General features: G+C 44.2%; 1 protein-coding gene across 5 annotated transcripts in view; it reads left to right on the top strand.

The window, feature by feature from the left end:
- LOC118397034 (protein furry homolog) overlaps positions 1–25,651 on the top strand; it is a 231,669-nt gene that overhangs the window by 46,449 nt on the left and 159,569 nt on the right. For 4 of the 5 annotated variants that reach the window (XM_052467095.1, XM_052467092.1, XM_052467093.1 and 1 more), the window contains exon 2: positions 17,533–17,732. In XM_052467095.1, the coding sequence (XP_052323055.1) occupies positions 17,613–17,732 (120 nt within the window). In that variant the 5' untranslated portion in view covers positions 17,533–17,612. Of the gene's footprint in view, positions 1–751; positions 1,064–17,532; positions 17,733–25,651 lie in introns of those variants that run through there. The other variant, XM_052467094.1, reaches the window with a different exon arrangement.

The following is a 25,651-nucleotide window of genomic DNA, read 5'->3' as shown; positions in this document are numbered from 1 at the left end:
GTATAATTAAGAACAGTATCTTACGGGATTCAATTGTTGCTAATAGGCTAATGGGATCCAAAAAGAAAAAAACCCTATCCTCAAACATTTACATCAAAAGGTGAAAAGTTATGGGCAAAGACACAAAACATCCACATTAAATTGAATATTTTTCTTCATCAAAAAACATGGAAAACATGTTTTTGTGCAGTATTAATTTACCATCCTTACAAACCAATTCATGTAAATGTAGGATGATGTTAAATTGTCTGCAGATTTTGTTACTCTTTTGTTTGCAATTTTAAGAAAACACACAAATACTTGGATATAGTGTGAGTATGCATGGGGATTCTTAAACCATTTTTAAGCCCCTCCATGGTTCTACAAATCTATAGGACTGTCCATTTGCTGAGAGGATAGGAGTTAAATAGAAGACCATGGTTAGCTAACTTTAGCTTTAGCTATACAGCACTAGGCTAATTTTGTTTTAGTTGGCTGGCTGAGCCTGACTGAGACTGCTGTTTACAGTCTGCTGCTTTGCCCTGTGCCTCATACTCTAGTGGGAGGGAGGGAATGGGAGGTGGGAGGAAGGGAGGGAGGGGGGAAAGGGGAGGGCTGACGTGTCAGTATAGTGTGTACCCCAGGATAAATATAGTCACACAACTATGCCACCATAGCATGTTAGCCCTCGTCATTCCAATGGGCCGTGGCTAAAAATTCCTGCCTGACCTTCACTCTTGGAAGGTACTGGTTGATCACAAGGCAGCACACAGCCACAGAGGCAGGCTGGAACTGACTGGGAGATATAGGAAGATATTTGTGTGGAGCAAACAACCCAGTCTTTTAAACACACCTGTCTCTACAGACCCACTCGGGGTCAGTTCACCATGGAGCGTACACCCAGGGGCACAGACAGAAAATCAACAGAGTCCAGGGACAGACAGACGGAAGGATATTAAAGGATTTGTAGTGTGCATTTGTCAGACTTTTACAACCCTGGCCACTCTCCCTCCCTTCCCCACCATGGACGGCACGGCTGTGTGCTGGAGCAAGGCTAGTGTCATCGGCTTCATCAAGGGCCTGGGTAGGTGCTGGGCTGGGTAGGTGCTGGACTGGGCTTGGTAGGTGCTAAGTTAGTTCTGGGCTTGGCTGGGTAGGTATTAGACTAGGCTGGTTAGGTGCTGAGCTAGCCTGAGCTGGGTATGTGCTGGATAGGTGCTGGGCTGGGTAGGGGCATGGCGCCGCTTAGAATGTGCTGAACTGTATAGGTGCTGAACTGTATAGGTGCTGGGTTGGGTAAGTGCTGGGCTGGGTAGGGCGCACGCTGGGTAGGTGCTGGGCTCAGTTGGGCTGGATAGGTGTATGGTAAGGTGTTAGGATGGGATGTGTTGGGCACAGCCAGGTTAGGTGGTTGGTTGTGGTGGCTAGAGACCAGTGTACGGCACTTGGCTTTGGTGGGCATGAGGATGAGAGTGTACTGTAAACCATGCCAGATAGGCACACATGCTGGGCATTCCTGGCAGATAAAAAGTACATATAAGAATGCACCATGTGGTTTATTAAAGCGACACCTCTACTGCAGCCAGCCCCACTCTCTGGCCCCTTCCCGACGCGTCGCTTGCTGCAATACTGTAACATACATTTCAGAAAGAAAATATTTACCATGTAGACTAAAATAAAAAGTCATAATAAAAAGTAACACAATAAGAATAACAATAACGAGGCTAAATACAGGGAGCACCGGTACTGAGTCAGTGTGCGGGAATACAGGCTTGTTGAGGTAATCTGTCCATGTAGGTGGGGGTGAGGTGACTATGCATAGGTAACAAACAAACAGTGAGTAGCGGCAGTGTACAAAAGCGGGGGTCAATGTAAATTGTTCGGTGACGATTTTATGAATTGTTCAGCAGTCTTATGCCTTGGGGGTAGAAGCTGTTGAGGAGCCTTTTGGTCCTAGACCTGGCGCTCTAGTACCGCTTGTCGTGCGGTAGCAGAGAAAACAGTCGATAACTTGGATGACTGGAGTCTCTGACAATTTTATGGGCTTTCCTCTAACACAGCCTATTATATAGGTCCTAGATAGCAGGAAGCTTGGCCTCAGTGATGTACTGGGCCATTCACACTACCCTCTGTAGTGCCTTACGGTCAGATGCCAAGCAGTTGCCATACTATGCGGTGATGCAATCGGTCAGGATGCTCTTGATGGTGCAGCTGTAGAACCTTTTGAGAATCTTGGGACCCATGCCATATCTTTTCAGAAAACGGTTCTGTTGTGCACTCTTCATGACTGTCTTGGTATGTTTGGACCATGATAGTTCATTGGTGATGTGGACACCAAGGAACTTGAAACTCTCGATCCGCTCCACTACAGCCCCATCGATGTTATTGTGGGCCTGTTTGGCCCGCCTTTTCCTGTAGTCCACGATCAGCTCCTTAGTCTTGCTCACATTGAGGGAGAGGTTGTTGTCCTGGCACCACACTGACAGTTCTCTGACCACCTCCCTATAGGCCGTGTCATCGTTGTCGGTGATCAGGCATCCAGAACAGCTGGTGCTCTCGTGCATGCTTCAGTGTTGCTTGCCTCGAAGCGAGCATAAAAGGCATTTAGCTCGTCTGGTAGGCTCGTGTCACTGGGCAGCTCGCGTCTGGGTTTCCCTTTGTATAGGTTTCAAGCCCTACCACATCCGACGAGCATCAGAGCCGGTGCAGTAGGATTCAACCTTAATCCTGTATTGACGCTTTGCTTGTTTGATGGTTCATCTGAGGGCATAGCGGGATTTCTAATAGGCTTCCGGATAAGTGTCCTGCTCCTTGAATGCAGCAGCTGTAGCCTTTAGCTCGATGAGGATGTTGCCTGTAATCCATGGTTTCTGGTTTGGATATGTATGTACAGTCACTGGGGGGGATGTCGTCATCGATGCACTTATTGATGAAACCGATGACTGAGGTGGTGTATTCCTCAATGCCATTGGATGAATCCCAGAACATATTCCAGTCTGTGCTAGCAAAACAGTCATGTAGTGGAGCATCCACGTCATCTGACCACTTCCGTATTGAGCAAGTCACTGGAACTTCCTGCTTTAGTTTTTGCTTGTACGCAGGAATCAGGAGGATAAAATTATGGTCAGATTTGCCAAATCGAGGGCGGGGCTGAGCTTTGTATGCATCTCTGTGTGTGGAGTAAAGGTGGTCTAAGATCTTTTTTTTCCCTGGTGACATGCTGGTAATTTGGTAAAAGTGATTTAAGTTTGCCTACATTAAAGTCCCCTGCCAGTAGGAGTGCCGCTTCTGGGTGAGCATTTTCATCTTTGCTTATGGCCTTATAGAGTTGGTTGAGAGCGGTCTGAGTACCAGCTTCGCTTTGTGGTGGTAAATTGACGGCTACGAATAATACACATGAGAACTCTCTTGGTAGATAGTGTGGTCTACAGTAGAGGTCGACCGATTATGATTTTTCAACGCCGATACCGATTATTGGAGGACCATATATATAAAGATAAAAATAAAAATAAATCGGCCATTCCGATTAGTCGGGCGACCTCTAGTCTACAGCTTATCATAAGGTACTCTACCTCAGGCGAGCAATACCTCGAGAGTTCTTTAATATTAGACATCGCGCACCAGCTGTTATTGATAAAAAGACACAACCCCAACCCCACGATTGTCCTTCTGGAAGGTTCTCCCATCATCCTGTGCCCAGGAACACTAAGGTAACTTGCCTAAATGACTACCGACCCGTAGCACTCACGTCTGTAGCCATTAAGTGCTTTGAAAGGCTGGTCATGGGTAATATCAAAACCATTTTCCCAGATACCCTAGACCAGCACCAATTTGCATACCACCCTAACAGATGCACAGATGACACAATCTCTATTGCACTCCACACTGCACTTTCTCACTTGGACAAAAGGAAGAACTATGTGAGAATGCTATTCATTGACTCATTGACTATTCAGCTCAGTGTTCAACACCAGAGTGTCCTCAAAGCTCATCACTAAGCTAAGGACTCGGGGACTAAACACCTCCCTCTGCAACTGGATGTTGGACTTCCTGACGGGCTGTCCCCAGGTGGTAAGGGTAGGTATCAACACATCTGTCACGCTGATCCTTAACACTGGGGCCATCATTAAGTTTTTAGACGACACAACAGTGGTAGGCCTGATCATCGATAATGATGAGACAGCCTATAAGGAGGTGGTCAGAGACCTAGCCGTGTGGTGCCAGGATAACAACCTCTCCCTCAACGTGATCAAGACAAAGGAGATGATTTTGGACTACAGGAAAAGGAGGGCCGAGTACACCCCCATTCTCCTCAACGGGGCTGTAGTGGAGCAGGTTGAGAGCTTCAAGTTCCTTGGTGTCCACATCACCAATGGTGACAGGGTGAAGAGACCAGACGAGGGATCAGTGGTTAAGGGTAAATATAATACTTTACTGAGAATGGTAAAGGAAGGATCACAGTAACACTGGGAAAACAACAAACACTAAGTCTCGAAAACTCACTTAGGAGACAAACGCACAAAACACACCATTCAAGCTTCAGCAAAGGACAACAGAAAACACACCTCTTTTAGCAGGGAAATCATAATGAGTAAATAGGACACACCTGTGTGTCGTGCGTGTCTCTAGGATGGTCTCTGCCGCCCTCTGGTGACAGGTGGAGCCATGGCACCAACAAACTACAATGGTCCAAACACATCAAGACAGCCGTGAAGAGGGCACGACAAAGCCTATTCTCCCTCAGGAGACTGAAAAGATTTGGCATGGGTCCTCAGATCCTCAAAAGGTTCAACAGCTGCACCACTGCCTGGTATGGCAACTGCTCAGCCTCCTACCGCAAGGCATTACAGAGGGTAGTGCGTACGGCCCAGTACATCACTGAGGCCAATCTTCCTGCCATCCAGGACCTCTACACCAGGCGGTGTCAGAGGAAGGCCCTAAAAATGGTCAAAGACTCCAGTCACCCTAGTAATAGACTGTTCTCTCTGCTACCTCACGGCAAGTGGTACTTAACGTTAGCTAGCTAACAAGCTAGAAACTAACCAAAACATTGTTTAGAAAGTTGCTTGTAGTTGCCTGGTTTGCTAGATTGACATATACTAAATAGATTTTTAAATGGTTGGGTGTTAAATTATTGGTGTTAACATACACCAGTTATGCTATTTTGGACTACTTTTTCCTAACGACAACAAGAAGTTTGATGTTGGAGAACAATAGAGTGTTCATGATGTCACTGCGACAACTGTCTCCAGACATGTCGATAGATGTAGTATTAACCAGCCTATAATCTTGAAATCTTTGGTTGTTTAGTACACTACTGTGCTCACTCTGTTGAGAACATGTCCTCACATGTGAATCCTTAAAGAGATGGTTGGGGCTAAGGCTTAATTAAGAGGATGTGAACAAAGCTGAATGGGTGTAGACAAAGAAGAGCTCTCCATTAGGTTTACCAACACATTCAAAGGCCATTTTCTCAAAAGTGCGTTTACAAGTTCATCAACTTTCAAAGCAGAATTACTTTCCCATTGGTCCTCAACTGTGGTGTATGCTATACCATGTTCTAACTCTGAGTCTCTACATTTATTCAATGTAAAAAACACAATTTCAAATTTTTCGAACTAAGATCGAATCTGTCGGTCACATAGGGAGACTGTTTAGTGCCAAATAAGGGGTTAAATAAATGTCTGAAAAATAACAAATGTTTCCTATCTTTCCTATATCACTTCAGAACATACTTCCTTTTGACCTTTTTGGGGGGACTATCTGTTGTTCGATGTAGTGCATCTGTTATTCAAAGGGCTTAAACTCTTATATTTCAACATGTGAACAATTCATAAACACTTATAGTAATTTATAAAGCATTTATGAGCATTCATCGCTTGTTCATAGTGTAACCTCTTGTGACAGTAACAAAAAAAAACTTTATCTCGTACAATCAATGTTCAAACTTTTCAGAGAAGTTAGGAACCAATATACACAGGCAGTTAGGAAAGCTAAGGCTAGCTTTTTCAAACAGAAATTTGCATCCTGTAGTACAAACTCAAAAAGGTTCTGGGACACTGTAAAGTCCATGGAGAATAAGAGCACCTCCTCCCAGTTGCCCACTCCACTGATGCTAGGAAACACTGTCACCTCCGATAAATCCACTATAATTGAGAATTTCAAGAAGCATTTTTCTACGGCTGGCCATGCTTTCCACCTGGCTACCCCTACCCCGGTCAACAGCCCTGCGCTCCCCACAGCGACTCGCCCAAACCTCCCCCACTTCTCCTTCACCCAAATCCAGATAGCTGATGCTCTGTAAGAGCTGATGAATCTGGACCTCTACAAATCAGCCGGGCTAGACAATCTGGACCCTCTCTTTCTAAAATTATCTGCCGAAATTGTTGCAACCTGTAACAGCGTTCGTCAGTTGAAGGAGAAGCGGACCAAAATGCAGCGTGGTGGTTACTCATGTTCTTTAATGAAGAATCGACGATACATGAAATAACTATAATATACAAAAACAACGACGAAATGCGAAAACCTATTACAGCCTATCTGGTGAACACTACACAGAGACAGGAACAATCACCCACGAAAACACTCACAGAATATGGCTGCCTAAATATGGTTCCCAATCAGAGACAAGGATAAATCACCTGACTCTGATTGAGAACCGCCTCAGGCAGCCATAGACTAATTAGTCACCCCACAAAACCCCAAGACAAAAACACACCACAATAACCCATGTCACACCCTGGCCTGACCAAATATATAAAGAAAACACAAAATACTAAGACCAAGGCGTGACAGAACCCCCCCTAAAGGTGCGGACTCCCGGACGCACCTCAAAACCATAGGGAGGGTCTGGGTGGGCGTCTGTCCATGGTGGCGGCTCCGGCTCGGGACGTGGACCCCACTCCATTAATGTCATAGTTCTTCCCTCTTCCCCTATCCCTTCCTGGGATAGTCCACCCTCGCCGCCGACCATGGCCTAGTAGTCCTCACCCAGAACCCCACTGGACTGAGGGGCAGCTCGTGACTGAGGCAGCTCGGGACTGAGGGGTAGCTCGGGACTGAGGGGTAGCTCGGGACTGAGGGGAAGCTCGGGACTGAGGGGCAGCTCATCACTGAGGGGCAGCTCAGCACTGAGGGGAAGCCCAGCACTGAGGGAAAGCCCAGCACTGAGGGAAAGCCCAGCACTAAGGGAAAGCCCGGGGCTGAGGGGAAGCCCGGGACTGAGAGGAAGCCCAGTACTGAGAGGAAGCTCAGGCAGGTAGTTGGCTCCGGTAGATCCTGGCTGGCTGGCGGATCTGGAAGAGTCTGGTTGACTGGCAGATCTGGAAGAGTCTGGTTGACTGGCAGATCTGGAAGAGTATGGTTGACTGGCAGATCTGGAAGAGTCTGCTTGACTGGCAGATCTGGAAGAATCTGGTTGACTGGCAGATCTGGAAGATTCTGGTTGACTGGCAGATCTGGAAGATCATGGCTGACTGGCGGATCTAGCTGCTCTGGCTGCTCCATGCAGACTGGCAGCTCTGGCTGCTCCATGCAGATTGGCAGCTCTGGCTGCTCCATGCAGATTGGCAGCTCTGGCTGCTCCATGCAGGCTGACAGCTCTGGCTGCTCCATGCAGACTGGCAGCTCTGGCTGCTCCATGCAAACTGGCAGCTCTGGCTGCTCCATGCAGACTGGCAGCTCAGGCTGCGCTTAACAGGCAGGAGGCTCCGGCAGCGCTGTAGAGGAGGAAGGCTCTGGAAGCGCTGAACAGGCGGGAGACCCCGGCAGCGCAGGAGAGGAGGAAAACGCTGGCTGCGCTGAACAGGCGGGAGGCTCCGACAGCGCTAGAGAGAAGGAATGCTCTGGCTGCGCTAAACAGGCGGGCGACTCCGGCAGCGCTAAACAGGTGGGAGACTCCGACAGCACTGGAGAGGAGAAAGGCTCTGGCTGCGCTGAACAGGCGAGGCGCACTGAAGGTCTGGTGCGTGGTGCTGGAAACTGGTGGTACTGGATCGAGGACACGCACAGGAAGCCTGGTGCGGGGAGCTGCCACCGGAGGACTGGTGTGTGGAGGTGGCTCTGGATAGACCGGACCGTGCAGGCGCACTGGAGCTCTCGAGCACCGAGCCTGCCCAACCTTACCTGGCTCGATGCCCACTCTAGCCCGACCAATACGAAGAGCTGGTATGTACCGCACCGGGCTATGTACCCACACTGGAGACACCGTGCGCTCCATTGCATAACACTGTGCCTGCCCGGTCTCTCTAGCCCCCGGTAAGCACAAGGAGTTTGCGCAGGTCTCCTACCTGTCATCGCCATACTCCCTGTGAGCCCCCCAATACATTTTTGGGGCTGACTCTCAGGCTTCCATCCGCGTCGCCGTGCTGCCTCCTCATACCAGCGCCTCTCCGCTTTCGCCGCCTCCAGTTCTTCTTTGGGGCGTCGATATTCACCAGGCTGTGCCCATGGTCCTTTTCCGTCCAATATCTCTTCCCAAGTCCAGAAGTCCTTTGATCGCTGCTCCTCACGATTAACAGGGGGAGTTGGCTCAGGTCTGTCTCCTGACTCTGCCACACTCTCCCTGAGCCCCCCCCAATACATTTTTGGGGCTGCTTTTCGGGCTTCCTTGCCAACCGTGTTCCCTCGTATCGTCGGCTCCTCTCTCCGGCTGCCTCTGCTCTCCTAAGTGCCTCCACCTGTTCCCATGGGAGGCGATCTCTTCCGGCCAGTATCTCCTCCCAAGTGTAACAACCTTTGCCATCCAACACGTCTTCCCATGTCCATTCCTCCTTTCGCTGCTCCTGCTGTCGCTGCCTGTTACCACGCCGCTCGGTCCGGGTGTGGTGGGTGATTCTGTAACGGCGTTCGTCAGTTGAAGGAGAAGTGGACCAAAATGCAGCGTGGTGGTTACTCATGTTCTTTAATGAAGAATCGACGATACATGAAATAACTATAATATACAAAAACAACGACGAAATGCGAAAACCTATTACAGCCTATCTGGTGAACACTACACAGAGACAGGAACAATCACCCACGAAAACACTCACAGAATATGGCTGCCTAAATATGGTTCCCAATCACCCCAAGACAAAAAACACACCACAATAACCCATGTCACACCCTGGCCTGACCAAATATATAAAGAAAACACAAAATACTAAGACCAAGGCGTGACACAACCCCTATTACTAGCCTGTTCAACCTTTCTTTCGTATTGTCTGATATTCCCATTGATTGGAAAGCTGCCGCGGTCATCCCCCTCTTCAAAGGGGGAGACACTCTAAACCCAAACTGATACAGACCTATATCTATTCTACCCTGCCTTTTTAAAGTCTTTGAAAGCCAAGCTAACAAATAGATTACCGACCACTTCGAATCTCACCATACCTTCTCCGCTATGCAATCTGGTTTCAGAGCTGGTCATGGGTGCACCTCAGCCACGCTCAAGGTCCTAAACGATATCATAACCGTCATCGATAAGACACCTTACTATGCAGCTGTTTTCATTGACCTGGCTAAGGCTTTCAACTCTGTCAATCACAACATTCTTATTGGCAGACTAAAAAGCCTTGGTTTCTCAAATGACTGCCTCGCCTGGTTCACCAACTACTTCTCAGACAGAGTTCAGTGTGTCAAATCGGAGGGCCTGTTGTCCGGACCTCTGGCAGTCTCTATGGGGGTGCCACAGGGTTCAATCCTCAGGCCGATTCTCTTCTCTGTATACATCAATGATGTCGCTCTCGCTGCTGGTGATTCTTTGATCCACCCCTTTGATCCATTCTTTGATGCACGCTCTTCAACCTTTAGCTTCCCGCACCTGCCCGCCCGTCCAGCATCACTACTCTGGACGGTTCTGACTTAGAATATGTGGAGAACTACAAATACCTAGGTGTCCGGTTAGACTGTAAACTCTCCTTCCAAAGTCATATTCAACATCTCCAATACAAAATTAAATCTAGAATCGGCTTCCTATTTCGCAACAAAGCATCCTTCCCTCATGCTGTTAAACTGACCATCCAACCCATCCTCGACTTCGGCGATGTCATTTACAAAATAGCCTCCAACACTCTACTCAACAAATTGGATGCAGTCTATCACAGTGCCATCCATTTTGTCACCAAAGCCCCATATACTACCCACCACTGCGACCTGTATGCTCTCGTTGGCTGGTCCTTGCTTCATACTCGTCACCAAACCCACTGGCTACAGGTTATCTACAAGTTTCTGCTAGGTAAAGCCCCACCTTATCTTAGCTCACTGGTCACCATTGCAGCACCCACGCGTAGCACGCACTCCAGCCGGTATATTTCACTGGTCACCCCCAAAAGCCAATTCTTCCTTTGGCCGCCTCTCCTTCCAGTTCTCTGCTGCCATGACTGGAACAAACTGCAAAAATCACTGAAGCTGGAGACTCATATCTCCCTCACTAGCTTTAAGAACCAGCTGTCAGAGCAGCTCATAGATCACTGCACCTGTACATAGCTCATCTGTAAATAGCCCATCCAATCTACCTCATCCCCATACTGTTTTTATTTATTTATCCATCTTGCTCCTTTGCACCCCAGTATCTCTACTTGCACATTCATCTTCTGCACATCCTACCATTCCCGTGTTTAATTGCTATATTGTATTTACTTTGCCACCATGGCCTATTACTTGCCTTACCTCTCTTATCTTACCTCATTTGCACATGCTGTATATAGATTGTTCTACTGTATTATTGATTGTATGTTTGTTTATTCCATGTGTAACTCTGTGTTGTTGCATGTGTCGAACTGCTTTGCTTTATCTTGGCCAGGTCGCAATTGCAAACGAGAACTTGTTCTCAACTAGCCTACCTGGTTGTATGAAGGTAAAATAAAAAATAAAACATTCTGTATCTCCTTCATAACTGTGTCAAAATACCCCCCAAATATCTTACAAAATATGTATGCAAGTCAGTTCAATGATTTGTTAATTTAGTTTTACCAAAATAATGTAAATCCAGCATAATATGTTGCTCAAAATGTTAGTATCTTTCATGAAGAGAGAGACAATAGTGATTGAACTCATTGTCCGTTTTTGGTTTTAATCTCCTTGCATTTCCTATCTCACCACATGACTCTGTTTTTAGACGATTGTGGGCAATTCAACATTTTCAGTCGACTATGATTCTTTCACACAATGTTTCTTTCCTATGCATGTTCGAAGAAATCAAAGTATACTGCTATTAATCTTGAGGTGCAATGAGGTGCAATGATTCATGACGGACGAATATCAAAACCATCAGACAAATTGATGTTCAATGAGGACAGCACCCATTCCATACATTCATGATTGTCAATGGATTTTAGGGACGAGAAAGTGGGTCGTCGTAAATGGTGGCGAAAAGTGAGGACTAAATGGAGAAAATGGTGAAGGATGAACTGGGTTAAGTGGAATTGGTCAGAGTGACCAGGAACAGTATGATGTTGATTTCGTGTGTATCAAAGAGCAAAAGGAGAACGCTCTGTGGCTCTGCAAGATGTTGACGTATGATGTTGACAGCTATGGTTTTCAGAGTAGGGCACCGGTTAAAGGTGTCATCTCTGATGTCTCGTTGGACACAGAGCCTGTGTGGTTTAGGGATAACATTCCGGGACTCACATCGATTGAATTGAATGATAGATGGAAAGAAGGAGCAAAGCCTATTGGTTTTACTGTTGTTTGATGAAGTGGTTCTCCCAACTTATGTAATACTTGGATGTATGAGTTATGAGGTGAGACCGTATGTCCAAACCATATATATATATATATATATATAAAATCATTTATTTATTTATTTTTACTACCCCGTACAGTATGTGGCGGCAATACACCATATGAGTGCCAATAAACCTCAAAGAAGAAGAAGGTGATTGTCAATGGATGGCACAACGTTAAGGAGAAAAGCTACAAAAGATGATGGACGTCAACGGTAAGATAGTGGACAGGGAAGAAATGGAGGAAAGTGGAACCTATTATGAGTAAATATGGAGTGGGGGAATGCACAACCTTTCTAGAAGATCTGATGAAGGGGAAGATAGGTGCCGGGATGACCGCCGAGAAGAAGCTGAGTGCAGAGGGAAGCGGTGTGGTGAGGAAAGGTTGGAGTCGAGTGCAAAAAGACAGAGACATGCTCCAGTAGCTTCGTGATGGAACCTGACGAGAGTGAGGATGAAGTACCTGTGGGGGTAGGTGCAGTGAGGACCATCGAGTTTGAGCCTCATCCCGATGATGACAAGAATGAATCTGGCCCAGTGGGAGTGAGATTTAATGGAAAGAATGGATCCTTGTATTCTGGCTGATTCATATGTGATGTCAGGTTGGGTGGAGAAGAGGTTGAGGACTGTTGAGTCGGTGAAAGTAACTCGAAGTCGACTCGTGATGATGTATTGTGTTTCTTCCGTCCAGAAAAGTGCTCCGGGTGCTGTGGACCACTCGACTAGGGACAAGAACTGTGACTTGCTTTGCTCATAGGAGCAGGGCGCCATTGAAAGGAGTGATAACGGGGGCGTTATTAAGTGTTTAGGAGGATCAGCTGAAATAGAACTCAGACCCGGTGGAGAGCGTGGTGAAATGGAGAAGACATTGTCTGATGCAGTCTTTCCCTGACAAGGTCAAGTTAGGATGTTCAGTTATTCCATGAGAGCTTTTGTTCTGAAAATACTAAGCTTTTTTAGGTGCCTAGCTTATGGTCATGTTGCAGCAGTGTGTAGGAGGGAGATTCCTAGATGTGTGAAGGAGGGCATGAGACGAAGGAATGTGTAATATCGGTCGAGAAAGTTGTGTGTGTTAGCTCTGGGGGGTGCCCATGGGGCTGGAGATTGGAGGTGTCTAGTGAGAGAAAGGCAGGTTGAGATTGCCAAGGTCGGAGTAGTACAAACAGTGTTGTATGCTGAAGCAGTGAGGAGAGTGGTGGAGGAAGATTGGGTACATGGTGAGGGATCCTGAAAGGATTCTTGTGAGTAAGCAGAGACCTATAGAGAGGGCTGGGAATAGTATGTGCTTCAGTAAGATGGGTTTCATAGCATTCATAGCCATGTTTGTCAACTGTACTGCAGAAATGGAATGTCACAGGAAATAGAGGTTGTGGTGGCAGCTGCAGAGAAGTTCTTGGGATTGCGAGGTTTTACTGCAGAAGAGTTGCGGGGGGTGTAGAGTGGTCATGTTTTGTCCTTCCAGACCATTGGCCTGGAATAAGATTAGATAGGGTTAAATAGTGGAATGGGGTGGTATTTTGTATTACCAAAATGGATTGTACAGTAGGTGGCGTAAATACACCAATAGGTGTAGTCTGCCCTTTAGCCTAGAAGAAGAAGCACAACAAGTGCCGAATCCTCAGTTCTTGCAGTTCAACCTCCAATTACTGCTGGTGGTTTGAACACTGTGCTTGACAATGCCTGACAAATAACATATAATGGCAAATTATCAAATAAATAGAACAATGTTAAACATTTAGACACTTCTGAAAATGTGATCTAATTCTGCACTAGACAGGACTAAAAACGTAATAATGGTGTTTAGAAGCTTTCGAGGGAGGAAACGACACCAAAAGAGAAGGTATCTAATTTTGCACTAAACAGGACTATTGTTTTCAACATTTTCTGTTAATACTCCCAGTCCATGGCAAGGTGCAATACTTGAGTAAGTGGTGTTCCAACACACCATGTAATGTTTCAAAACGTCTCAGGATGATGTATTTAAGGTTAAGGTTCCATCTCCTTCAAGTTGGTGGCAGCCCAGTTTCCACTAGTTTTTGTGTTACAACAATGTAATTCATGTTTCCGAGAGTTTCTGGGGTTGAAATCATACTTTATGTCAGAGTGAGAGTGTTACAAAGTAGCAAAATCACATTGAGGTCAACGTTGGGATCAAGGTTGAGATAATGTTGTGTGGTGATTGTGTTGTCTCAAATCAAATCAAATTTTGTCTGGGATTCTTCATCAGCCTGAGGCCATGGGGAAGGCTTTTGTAGCCAACTAGAGAGTCTGGGATTTGATATGTGACTGATCTGCTTTAATGGCCCCTGATACTAACAATAAACACTGTGTAGTAAGGCTGCCACTGCTAGCTAACTGTTCACTCTTATCTATCACGCACGCACGCACGCACGCACGCACGCACGCACGCACGCACGCACGCACGCACGCACACGCACACGCACGCACGCACGCACGCACGCACACACACACACACACACACACACACACACACACACACACACACACACACACACACACACACACACACACACACACACACACACACACACACACACACACACACACACACACACACACACACACACACACACACACACACACACACACAATTTTATCCAGCAGATATACCCCAGTTCACTGACCTAGAAGTATAATTCTGGGTTGAGGTAATCCATGCTAAGGGAACATTTCACACCCCTATTAGGCGTTAGCACACGGCTCTTTGGCTATTTCTAGCAACATTTTCTGTTTATGGGGAGTTGAAGTGAAACAGTGAAACTGTGAGGTAAAGTCAAACGAATGTGTCACTTGTTTATGTGTTTTATGGGCCGGGCCAAGCCGTCAGTGATTAAACTCAGGCCTGTATCACAGCGTTGGCTGAATGACGGTCACATGTAAGAGATTTCTTTCCTCAGAGGGCAATGACATCTTGAATAGCAGATGAAAACACCAGCTGCTAGCAGCTAGCTGGTAGCAGTTTTAATTTCCCTAGCCAGCCACAGATGAGGTCAGATCAGCTGGCTAATGCAGTGGAGCATTGGGAGAGATGCTCCAGCTTGTTATCCTCTCCTCTACTCTCTGCTGGAGTTATTCTCTCCCTGCCGGGAATTTTTCAATAAAAGCACTTTTCAAAAGCCAGAAAATGGAGGCACTGAATCAAATATTAAATGCTGCAGCAAATGCATGGCTTGTCCTCCCACGGTATCGAGTGGGCAAAATGTGGCATATGATGTATAGATATCTTTTTCATGACAACATCAAAATGTACTGCGAACGACGTCATATTTTGGTTATTATCTTGTCAGTTATAACCAGATAAAAATGTATTTTTCTTGTTGCTGAAAAGACGTTAATGCAAAAATACTAGCGAAATGCATAGCATTACCAGGTATTGTTCATCCTGATCAGACAGGTTTTTTACATGGACGATACATTGGAGATAATATACTACAACTGCTAGAAATAATAGAACACCATGAAACATCTAAGAAGCAAAGGCATAGTTTTTCTAGCAGATTTTGAAAAGGCCTTTGATAAAGTAAGACTGGATTATATTTAGAAATTCAAGGAATTTTTTATTTCAGTGAGTCTCTTATAAAATGGGTAAAGGTATTGTATAGTAACGCCAGGTGTAAAATAGTAAATAGAGGCTACTTCTCAGAGTTTTGAATTGTCAAGAGGAGTTAAACAAGGGTGTCCACTGTCACCATATCTATTCGTTATGACCATTGAAATGCTAGCTATTAAAATCAGATCAAATAAAAACAGTAGAGTATTAGAAATCCAAGGCTGAAAAACGAAGGTGTCTGCCGATGACTCAAGTTTTATTTTACATCCTTAAGCTAGATCCCTGCAATGTCTCGTTGAAGATATGGATCACTTTGCTGGACTCTCTGTACTAAATCCTATTTATGATAAGTGTACAATATAGAAATAGAAAACTAGTAAAAATAGACAGGATCCTGCAACCATGGAGAGGTAAACATCTGTCTAATGATGGAAAAATTACACTGATTAACTCTTTAGTCATATCTCAGTTTACTCACTTACTTATGCTGCTGCCTACTCCTGATGATTTGTTTTTCAAATCTTGCCTGGATGCTAAACCAAACAAGACAAAGCGTGACTGTCTATGTAATAAATATGAACTGGGTAGATTGAGATTATGACATATAAAATCACTAACCTCTCTCTAAAAGCTTCACTTATACAAACATTTTACTTTAACCCTAAATGGTTTTCAAGTAGATTACTAAGAAAAGCTCATCCATTGTTTAAAAAGTGCCTTTCTGCAGATTGCAATTGTCTCATTTTTGATTGTTTGAAAATGAAACCTTTTTCAATTTCATCCCCCCTGAAAAGACATAACAAATATTATGGTTGAACTTAAATGTGCTTGTTCATAAAATATCTGTATTCATGGGAAAGATGTTTGAAAGGGGTATTTTGTTTTAAATTATATCGTAAATTGGAATGGTAGAGTTATGTCTTTCATGGAGTTATCAGAATTGTATGGGAAGGTCTGCTCAATCCAAGATGACAACCAATTGACTACACCAAAGCTGAAAAAGCATAACATTAATCTAAAATTGACCATAGAAATAACATTGTTGGGAGACCTGGTCAGTCAATTACTAATATACTAATACTCTTAGTAAAAGTATTAGGTGCAGGTGTTTGTACGCGTGTACACATGCATATACAGACACTCGCATTTAAGCTCACACATGTGCACATACACGGACACACACACATAATGTACATACACACATGTTAATAGTGCCATACACTCAAATGTATTCAGTTGGGCTTGCTGTTATTATTTTTGTTGTCCTTGTTGTCTTATGTTTTTGCATTGTTTTCTGTTTTCATTTGTTTTTCTCTTTTCGTCATTTAGTTGGTTGTTGTTGCATTGGTGGGACGGTGACATGGGGGGGTGGGGGGGGGGTCTTGGATGGTTGAGGTGCAGCTCTCGGGGAACTGTGGGGGGGGACTTCGGAGTGCTTGTGGCATGGCGGTTGGTAGCTTGGGCTGGTGGCATTGACCCTGGTTGCTTCTGTGGGTCGCTCTGTATGGGAGTCTGTTAGCCAGCAGCATACCACCCTGCATACTACTGCTGGCTTGCTTCTGAAGCTAAGCAGGGTTGGTCCTGGTCAGTACCTGGATGAGAGACCAGATGCTGCTGGAAGTGGTGTTGGAGGGCCAGTAGGAGGCACTCTTTCCTCTGGTCGAAAAATATTATCCCAATGCCCCAGGGCAGTGATTGGGGACATTGCCCTGTGTAGGGTGCCGTCTTTCGAATGGGACGTTAAACGGGTGTCCTGACTCTCTGAGATCATTAAAGATCACATGGCACTTATCGTAAGAGTAGGGGTGTTAACCCCAGTGTCCTGGCTAAATTCCCAATCTGACCCTCAAACCATCACGGTCACCTAATAATCCCCAGTTTACAATTGGCTCATTCATCCCCCTCCTCTCCCCTGTAACTATTCCCCAGGTCGTTGCTGCAAATGAGAACGTGTTCTCAGTCAACTTACCTGGTAAAATAACGGATAAATAAAAGTTAGATGACTGAATGTAATGTAAATGTTGAGTGGCTTCACTGCAAGTACTGTAGAATGGATGTTTTAATATTCAATAAAAAATAAAAGAAATTGAAAAAAATTGAATTAAAAATAAAATAAAACTTAAAAGTTGACAAAACATCCTTATACAACCTGACTAAAACGTCCTAAACGACGGAGTACACTACTAGCAACAGTACATTGCTGCTCTTACACAATTACAGGTAGAATATGTCAAATGTACGTAATTTCCTAACCTGTGTGTTGTGGTGTGTCCCCAGCGTCTCCAGTGGGAACCGGATACAGTAAGCCACCCATCCCTCCAGTGCTGAGTCCCCAAGGAGACAAGGGTCCTCCAGCCATGATGCCCATTAGCATCGACCCGGAGAGCCGGCCTGGGGAGTATGTCCTCAAGAGCCTGTTCGTAAACTTCACCACGCTGTCCGAGCGCAAGATACGTATCATCATGGCCGAGCCGCTGGTGAGTCAACCTGTTTGCCCTGTATATCTATCTGTTTGTCTGTCCATCTGTCTGTCTGTGTCCATCTGTCCATCCATGTGCCACAGCTGTAAACCAGGCGCTGTTAAAGCTACAGTCTAACTTTGTTGCCTTACAAAAGTTTGGAAACACCTTCTAATTCAAATCAAATCCAATTTTATTTGTCACATGCGCCGAATACAACCGTACTGTGAAATGCTCACTTCAAGCCCTTTTAACCAACAATGCAGTTCATAAAATATTAACTAAATAAATAAAAGTATTTTTTCAAAAAGTTAAACAAGAAATGTAAATAACAATAAAGAGGCTATATACAGGGGGTACTGTACACAAGTCAATGTGCTTGGGTGTCAATGTCAATAGCCTGGGTGGCCATTTGATTAGTTCAGTTGTTCAGCAGTCTTATGGCTTGGGGATAGAAGCTGTTAATGTGCCTTTTGGTCCTAGACTTGGCACAGACAATTCTTTGGGCCTTCCTCAGACACTGCCTAGTATATCAGTCCTGGATATTAGAAAGCTTGGCCGCAGTGATATACTGGGCCATACGCACCACCCTCTGTAGTGCCTTACGGTCAGATGCTGAGCAGTTGCTATACCTAGCGGTGATGCAACCGGTCAGGATGCTCTCGATGATGTAGAACTTTATGAGGATCTGGGGACCCATGCCAAATCTTTTCAGCATTCTGAGGGGGAAAAGGTGTTGTCGTACCTGCTTCACAACTGTCTTGGTGTGTTTGGACCATGATAGTTTTTTGGGGATGTGAATACCAAGGAACTTGAAACTCTCGACCTGCTCCACTTCTGTCCCTTCGATGTTAATGGGGGCCCGTTCGGACCTCCTTTTCCTTTAGTCCACGATCAGCTCCTTTGTCTTGCACACATCAAGGGGTTTTCTTTATTTTTTAAATGTTCTACATTGTAGAATAATAGCAGAGACATCAACTATGAAATAACACATATGGAATCATGTAGTAACCAAAAAAGTGTTAAACAAATCAAAATATTATTTATATTTGAGGTTCTTCAAAGTAGCCAACCTTTGCCTTGATGACAGCTTTGCACGCTCTTGGCATTCTCTCAACCAACTTCATGAGGAATGCTTTTCCAAGAGTCAGGCTGCATCATATTGGGATTGGGAGTCCCATAGGGCAGCCGGGGTAGGCTGTCATTGTAAATAAGAATTTGTTCTTAACTGACTTGCCTAGTTAAATAAAGGTTAAATAAATAAAAATTATAAATAAAGCAGTTCCAACATATGCTGAGCACTTGTTGGCTGCTTTATCTTCACTCTGCTATCCAACGCATCCCAAACCATCTCAATTGGGTTGAGGTTGGGTGATTGTGGAGGCCAGGTCATCTGATGCAGCACTCCATCACTCTCCTTCTTGGTCAAATAGCCCTTATACAGCCTGGAGTTGTTTTTTGGTTAATTGTCTTGTTGAAATATAAATAATAGTCCCACTAAACACAAACCAGATGGGATGGCATATCGCTGCAGAAGGCTTCGGTAGCCATGCTGGTTAAGTGTGCCTTGAATTCTAAATAAATCAAGAACAGTGTCACCAGCAAAGCACCCCAACACCATCACACCTCCTCCTCCATGCTTCACGGTGGGAACCACTCATGTGGAGATCATCCGTTCACCTACTCTGCCGCTCTAATGTCCATTGTTCGTGTTTCTTTGCCCAAGCAAGTCTCTTCTTCTCATTGGTTTCCTTGAGTAGTGGTATCTTTGCAGCAATTCGACCATGAAGGTCTGATTCACACAATCTCCCCTGAACAGTCGATGTTGAGATGTGTCTGTTACTTGAACTCTGTGAAGCATTTATTTGGGCTGCAATCTGAGGTGCAGTTAACTCTAATGAACTTATCCTCTGCAGCAGAGGTAACTCTGGGTCTTTCTTTCCTGTGGCGGTCCTCATGAGAGCCAGTTTCATCATAGCATTTGTTGGTTTTTGCGACTGCACTTGAAGAAACGTTAAAGTTCTTGAAATTTTCCAGATTGACTGACCTTCATGTCATAAAGTAATGATGGACTGTCGTTTTTCTTTGCTTATTTGAGCTGTTCTTGCCATAATATGGATTGGTCTTTTACCAAATATGGATATCTTCTGTATACCACCCCTACCTTGTCACAACACAACTGATTGGCTCAAACGCATTAAGAAAGGAAAGAAATTCCACAAATAACTTTTAAGAAAGCACACCTATTAATTCAAATGCATTCCAGGTGACTACCTCATGAAGCTGGTTGAGAGAATGCCAAGAGTGTGCGCAAAGCTGTCATCAAGTCTACTTTTTTGGTTACTACATGATTCCATATGTGTTATTTCATAGTTTCAATCTATTCACTGTTATTCTACAATGTAGAAAATAGTTTTAAATTTTTTTTTAAATCCCTGGAATGAGTAAACATGTTTGCTTATTTTTTTCTTTAAATAATTTTTTTTTTTCTGGGCACTCTTCCGTAAAGCCCAGCTCTGGAGAGTGAATTACTTAAAGTGGTCCTATGGACAGATATTCCAATCTCCACTGTGGCGCTTTGCAGCTCCTTCAGGGTTATCTTTGGTCTCTTTGTTGCCTCTCTGATCAATGCCCTCCTTGCCTGGTCTGTGAGTTTTGGTGGGCGGCCCTCTCTTGGCAGGTTTGTTGTGGTGTCATATTCTTTCAAATGTTTAATAATGGATTTAATGGTGCTCTGTGGGATGTTCAAAGGTTCAGATATGTTTTTAGAACCCTACCCTGATCTGTAATTCTCCACAACTTTGTCCCTGACCTGTTTGGAGATTTCCTTGGCCTTCATGGTGCCCCTTGCTTTGTGGTGTTGCAGACTCTGGGGCCTTTCAGAACAGGTGTATATATACTGAGATCATGTGACACTTAGATTGCACACAGGTGGACTTTATTTAACTAATTATGTGACTTCTGAAGGTAATTGGTTGCACCAGATCTTATTTAGGGGCTTCATAGCAAAGGGGGTGAATACATATGCACATATTTTTTTTATTTTTTTTAAACAAGTCTTTTTTTTTCACTTCACCAATTTGGACATTTTTGTGTATGTCCATTACATGAAATCCAAATTAAAATATATTTAAATTACAGGTTGTAATGCAACAAAATAGGAAAAACACCAAGGAGGATGAATACTTTTACAAGGCACTGTATACTTCATGTGTGAATAACATAATCATTGATGTAAATACACTGTATGTACATATAACGAGTAATAAAGTGACAGATAGTAAACAGTAGCATTGTTTGTGATGAGTCAAACAAGTTAGTGCAAAAACGGTCAATGCAGATAGTCCGGGTAGCTATGTGGTTAACTATTTAACTATCTTATTTAGCTGTTTTATGGCTTGGGGGTAGAAGCTGTTCAGGGTCCTGTTGGTTGCAGACCTGGTGCATTAGTATCGCTTTATGTACGGTAGTCTATGACTTGGGTGGCTGGAGTAAAGTGTTATGGCCTTCCTCAGACACTGGTATATAGGTCCTAGATGGCAGGAACCTCGGCCCAATTGATGTACTACCCTCTGTAACACCCTTCGGTCCTTGCCATATAAATCAGTGATGCAGCCAGTGTAGATGCTCTCAGTGGTGCAGCCTTAGAACTTTATTTATTTTATATATATATATTTTTGAAACCCCTTTTTCTCCCCGGTTTTATGGTATCCAATTGGTAGTTACAGTCTTGTCCCATCGCTGCAACTCCCGTTCAGACACAGGAAAGGCAAAGGTCGAGAACTGTGCATCCTCCGAAACACATCCCAACCAAGCCGCACTGCTTCTTGACACAATGCCCACTTAACCCAGGAGCCAGCCCCACCAATGTGTCGGAGGAAACACCATACACCTGGCAACCGTATCAGCGTGCACTGCGCCCGGCCCACCATTGGAGTCGCTAGTGTGCGATGGGACAAGGACATCCCTGGCGTCCAAACCCTCCCCTAACCCGGATGACGCTGGGCCAATTGTGCTCCGCCCCACGGGTCTCCTGGACGCAGCCGGCTGCGACAAAGCCTGGACTCGAACACAGAATCTCTAGTGGCACAGCTATCACTGCGATGTTGAGGCGTTGTCATGCCCTCTTCACGACTATGTTGGTGATTTTGGACCATGATAGATCCTTAGTGATATCGACACAGAGGAACTTGAAGCTCTCAACCCGCTCAACATGAGTCTTTAGACATAGGCTCTGCTACAAGTCAAAACATTATGGGACTGGATAAGGAAGTACAGCGGCTGAGGCATTCCCTTTCACACCACATTAGCACAGCTACAGAGGAATAGCCCTGGGATACAGTAGGAATTGTAGAGCTACTGTATGTGCTTCACCTGGGATTCCCTGATATTACAGCTCTACATAATTATGTACAATACTTCATCTATAATCTTTACATTTCTAATCCTTAAAAAAAATTATAACAAAAATATTGATTACATTAATATTGATATGTGTATAGCTTAAACTCATTAAAAAAGTATTCACTGGGGGTTACTCATGTGGTCCTGTATTCATCAAAAGAGTGCCGATCTAGGATCAGTTTAGCCTTTTATAATAAATAGGATGGGGGGGTCTGATCTAAGATGATCATTTCTACTCTGAGACGCTTTAGGGGTCCTGGATGGTAATCAAGGAACAAGGCGAATCCCAGATGCAGACACAGGAGGCAGATGGTTGGAGTCGTACAATGTTTATCCAAAAGGGTAGGCAAGAGAATGGTCGTGGACAGGCAAAAGGTCAAACTAGATGAGAGTCCAGGAGGTACAAAGTGGCAGACATGTTCGTGGTCACGGCAGGCAGAATGGTCAGGCAGGCGGGTACAAAGTCCAGAAACAGGCAAGTGTCAAAACCGGGAGGACTAGAAAAAGGAGAATGCAAAAAGCAGGAGAACGGGGAAAACGATGGTTGACTTGGAAACATACAAGATTAACTGGCACAGAGAGACAGGAAACACAGGGATAAATACACTGTGGAGAATAAGCGACACCTGGAGGGGGTGGAGACAATAACAGGAACAGGTGAAACCGGTCAGAGAGTGACAGATGGTGAGGATAAAAGTGAAATCTCCTACGGTTTGTCATGTCATTGGACAACTGACCCTGCTGACTAACATTTCACAACATTGATCCCTCTTATGGAGGGGAAGGACTGGAGCAGGTGGGAGTGACGCTAGCTGCAGGTTCAGGTTTCAGGTTTAGTCAGTGGAGGATCCTGTTACTACAGGATGTTTACCAAGACAAACTCTATGTACATGACCGGTGTTCACATCCCTGACGTGTTCACTCTTATTAAGAAACTCTTTAAAAAAAGACTCTGAAGAAACTTCTTAAGCATCTTTATGTTCAGTAAGTAGGCCTATGTCTGGTTAATCAGGATACATTATAACTATATTTTTCTTAAGACATGTTATGATATTTATATATAGAAATCAAAGTTAAGGATTTTGTCAGGTTATCATGCATTGGTGCATAAAATATATATTAGACCAGCGTTCAAAAGAGTAGTAACTTGCAGATCGAAATGTAATGAATAGAATGTCATATTCTACATGACAGACAATCATACTTATTCTACACAGTACATTTCTATCTTGACGTCTTTAACTTTGCACCCTCCTGAGGGTGTAGGGTAAAGTTGCCCCGTGACACTGATCTGTGTTCAGTTTGGCATTTTCCCCATTAATGGCTAAGGTTTTTATTTTATTTAACTAGGCAAGTCAGTTAAGAACAAATGATTATTTACAATGAAGGCTTATCCCAGCCAAACCATAACCCGGACGACACTGGGCCAATTGTGCACCGCTCTATAGGACTCCCAATCACGGCCAGTTGTGATACATACCTGGAATCGAACCAGGCTCTGTAGTGACACCTCTAGCACTGAGACGCAGTGGAGAGGAAGAGGAAACTTCACCCATGCACTGACCAGTCACCACCTATACACTGAGATGTATACCACTCCAAAACCCTAGGGGAACTGAGGGAGACCCCATTTACATTTGGTATTAACATGGACTTTCTGTTATCTGTTTCTCGGATCTTGATACAGGTCACATTTTAATAGTAGTATAAATTGGGTCTGGAAGTGACACTTGAATATTTTATCCACATAAAGTATGATGGAACAAAGGTTTGAAATACTTTAAAAATGAAATTATGGGCAGAAAGACTTAATTCAAACTCCATCTTTCATGGAATCCAATGGCTCATTTATCGCAAAACCTTTTGATGTTGCCAATTACTTTAATGACTTACACTTTCAAAGTAAGCAAATTTAGCAAGCATAAAATACCTAATAATGAAGAGAAAGTGTTGTAATTTTACATGTTGTAAAGTTAGTGTGGGTGAGGTGGATAAATTATTGTTGTCCAGCAATAATGAGAAGCCACCTGGTATTGGATGAAAAGCTACTGAATATGGTAGCGGACTATATTGCCACTCCTATTGTCATATCTTTAATCTGAGTTTGGAGAAAAATGTTTGTACTCAGACCTGGAGGGAAGCCAAAGTAATTCCGCTACCCAAGAGTGGTAAAGCACCCTTTACTGGTTCTTACAACCAACCAATCAGCTTGCTGCCGACTCTTAGCAAACTTTTGGAAAAAATTGTGTTTGACTATACGCAATGCTATTTCTCTGTAAACAAATTAACAACAGACTTTCAGCATGCTTATAGAGAAGGGCACTCAACATGACACTGACACAAATGACTGATGATTGGTTGAAAGAAATGGATAATAAGAAGATTGTGGGAGCTGTACTGTTTGACTTCAGTGCAGCCTTTGACATTATTGACCATAACCTGTTGTTGAAATTGGATTTTCAAACTCTGCCATATAGTGGATTCAGAATTATTTATCTAATAGAACACAGAAGGTTTTGTTCAATGGAAGCTTCTCTATTGACAAACATGTAAAGTGTAGTGTACCGCATGGCCTGTGTGTCTATGTATGCTAATGAGTCAACCCTACAGTGTGTATACGTGTCAGCAACCACAGTTAGTCAAATTAATTCCTAAGTTCTAGACCTCAGAAGAATCTGGTATTGAATTGTGTGGCTGTTGAGCAAGTTGAAGAGTCTAAATTACTTGCTGTTACCTTAGAATGTAAACTGTCATGGTCAAAACATATTCATTTAATGGTTGTAAAGATGGGGAGAGGTCTGCTCTGCTCTGCTCTTTTGACACCACACTCCACGAAGCAAGTCCTACAGGCTCTAGTTTTATCTTATCTTGATTATGGTCCAGTCATATGGTCAGGTGCTGCAAAGAGGGACTTATAGTTAAGCTGCAGCTGACCCAGAACAGAGAAGCACATTTTGCTCTTCACTGTTTACCAGAGGGCTAAAATCAATACTAGACTGACTGCATCGCTTCTTGTTTTTATACGAAACATTAATGTGTTGAAAATTCTAAATTGTTTGCATAGTCGACTTACACACAGCACTGACACACACATTTACCCCACCAGACGTGCCAGCAGTGGTCTTTCACAGTCCCCAGGTCCAGAACAAATTCAAGGAAACATACAGTATTATACAGAGCCATGATTGCATGGAACTCCATTCCGTATAGCGCAAGTGAACAACAAACCGGGTTTCAGAACACAAATAAAGAAACACCTCACGGCACAACGGCTCTCCCCCGTGTGACCTACTTTTTGTGTGAATCTACTGACAAGTATGTATAACTGATAGATGCGCACACAAACACACACTCTCTAACACACACTCTACACACACCCACACATTATTATTCTTTAGTTGTAATTGTTTCTTTCATTACACTTGTGTGCATTTATTTATTAAAATGTTAATGTACAGTGCCTTCGGAAAGTATTCAGACCCCTCGACATTTTCCACACGTTGTTACGTTACAGCCTTATTCTAAAATGGTGG

The sequence above is a fragment of the Oncorhynchus keta genome, chromosome 18 (genome assembly GCF_023373465.1).
Source record: "Oncorhynchus keta strain PuntledgeMale-10-30-2019 chromosome 18, Oket_V2, whole genome shotgun sequence".
Classification (NCBI taxonomy): domain Eukaryota; kingdom Metazoa; phylum Chordata; class Actinopteri; order Salmoniformes; family Salmonidae; genus Oncorhynchus; species Oncorhynchus keta.
Note: the sequence above shows the minus strand (reverse complement) of the source record. Positions and strands in the feature narration are given on the sequence as shown.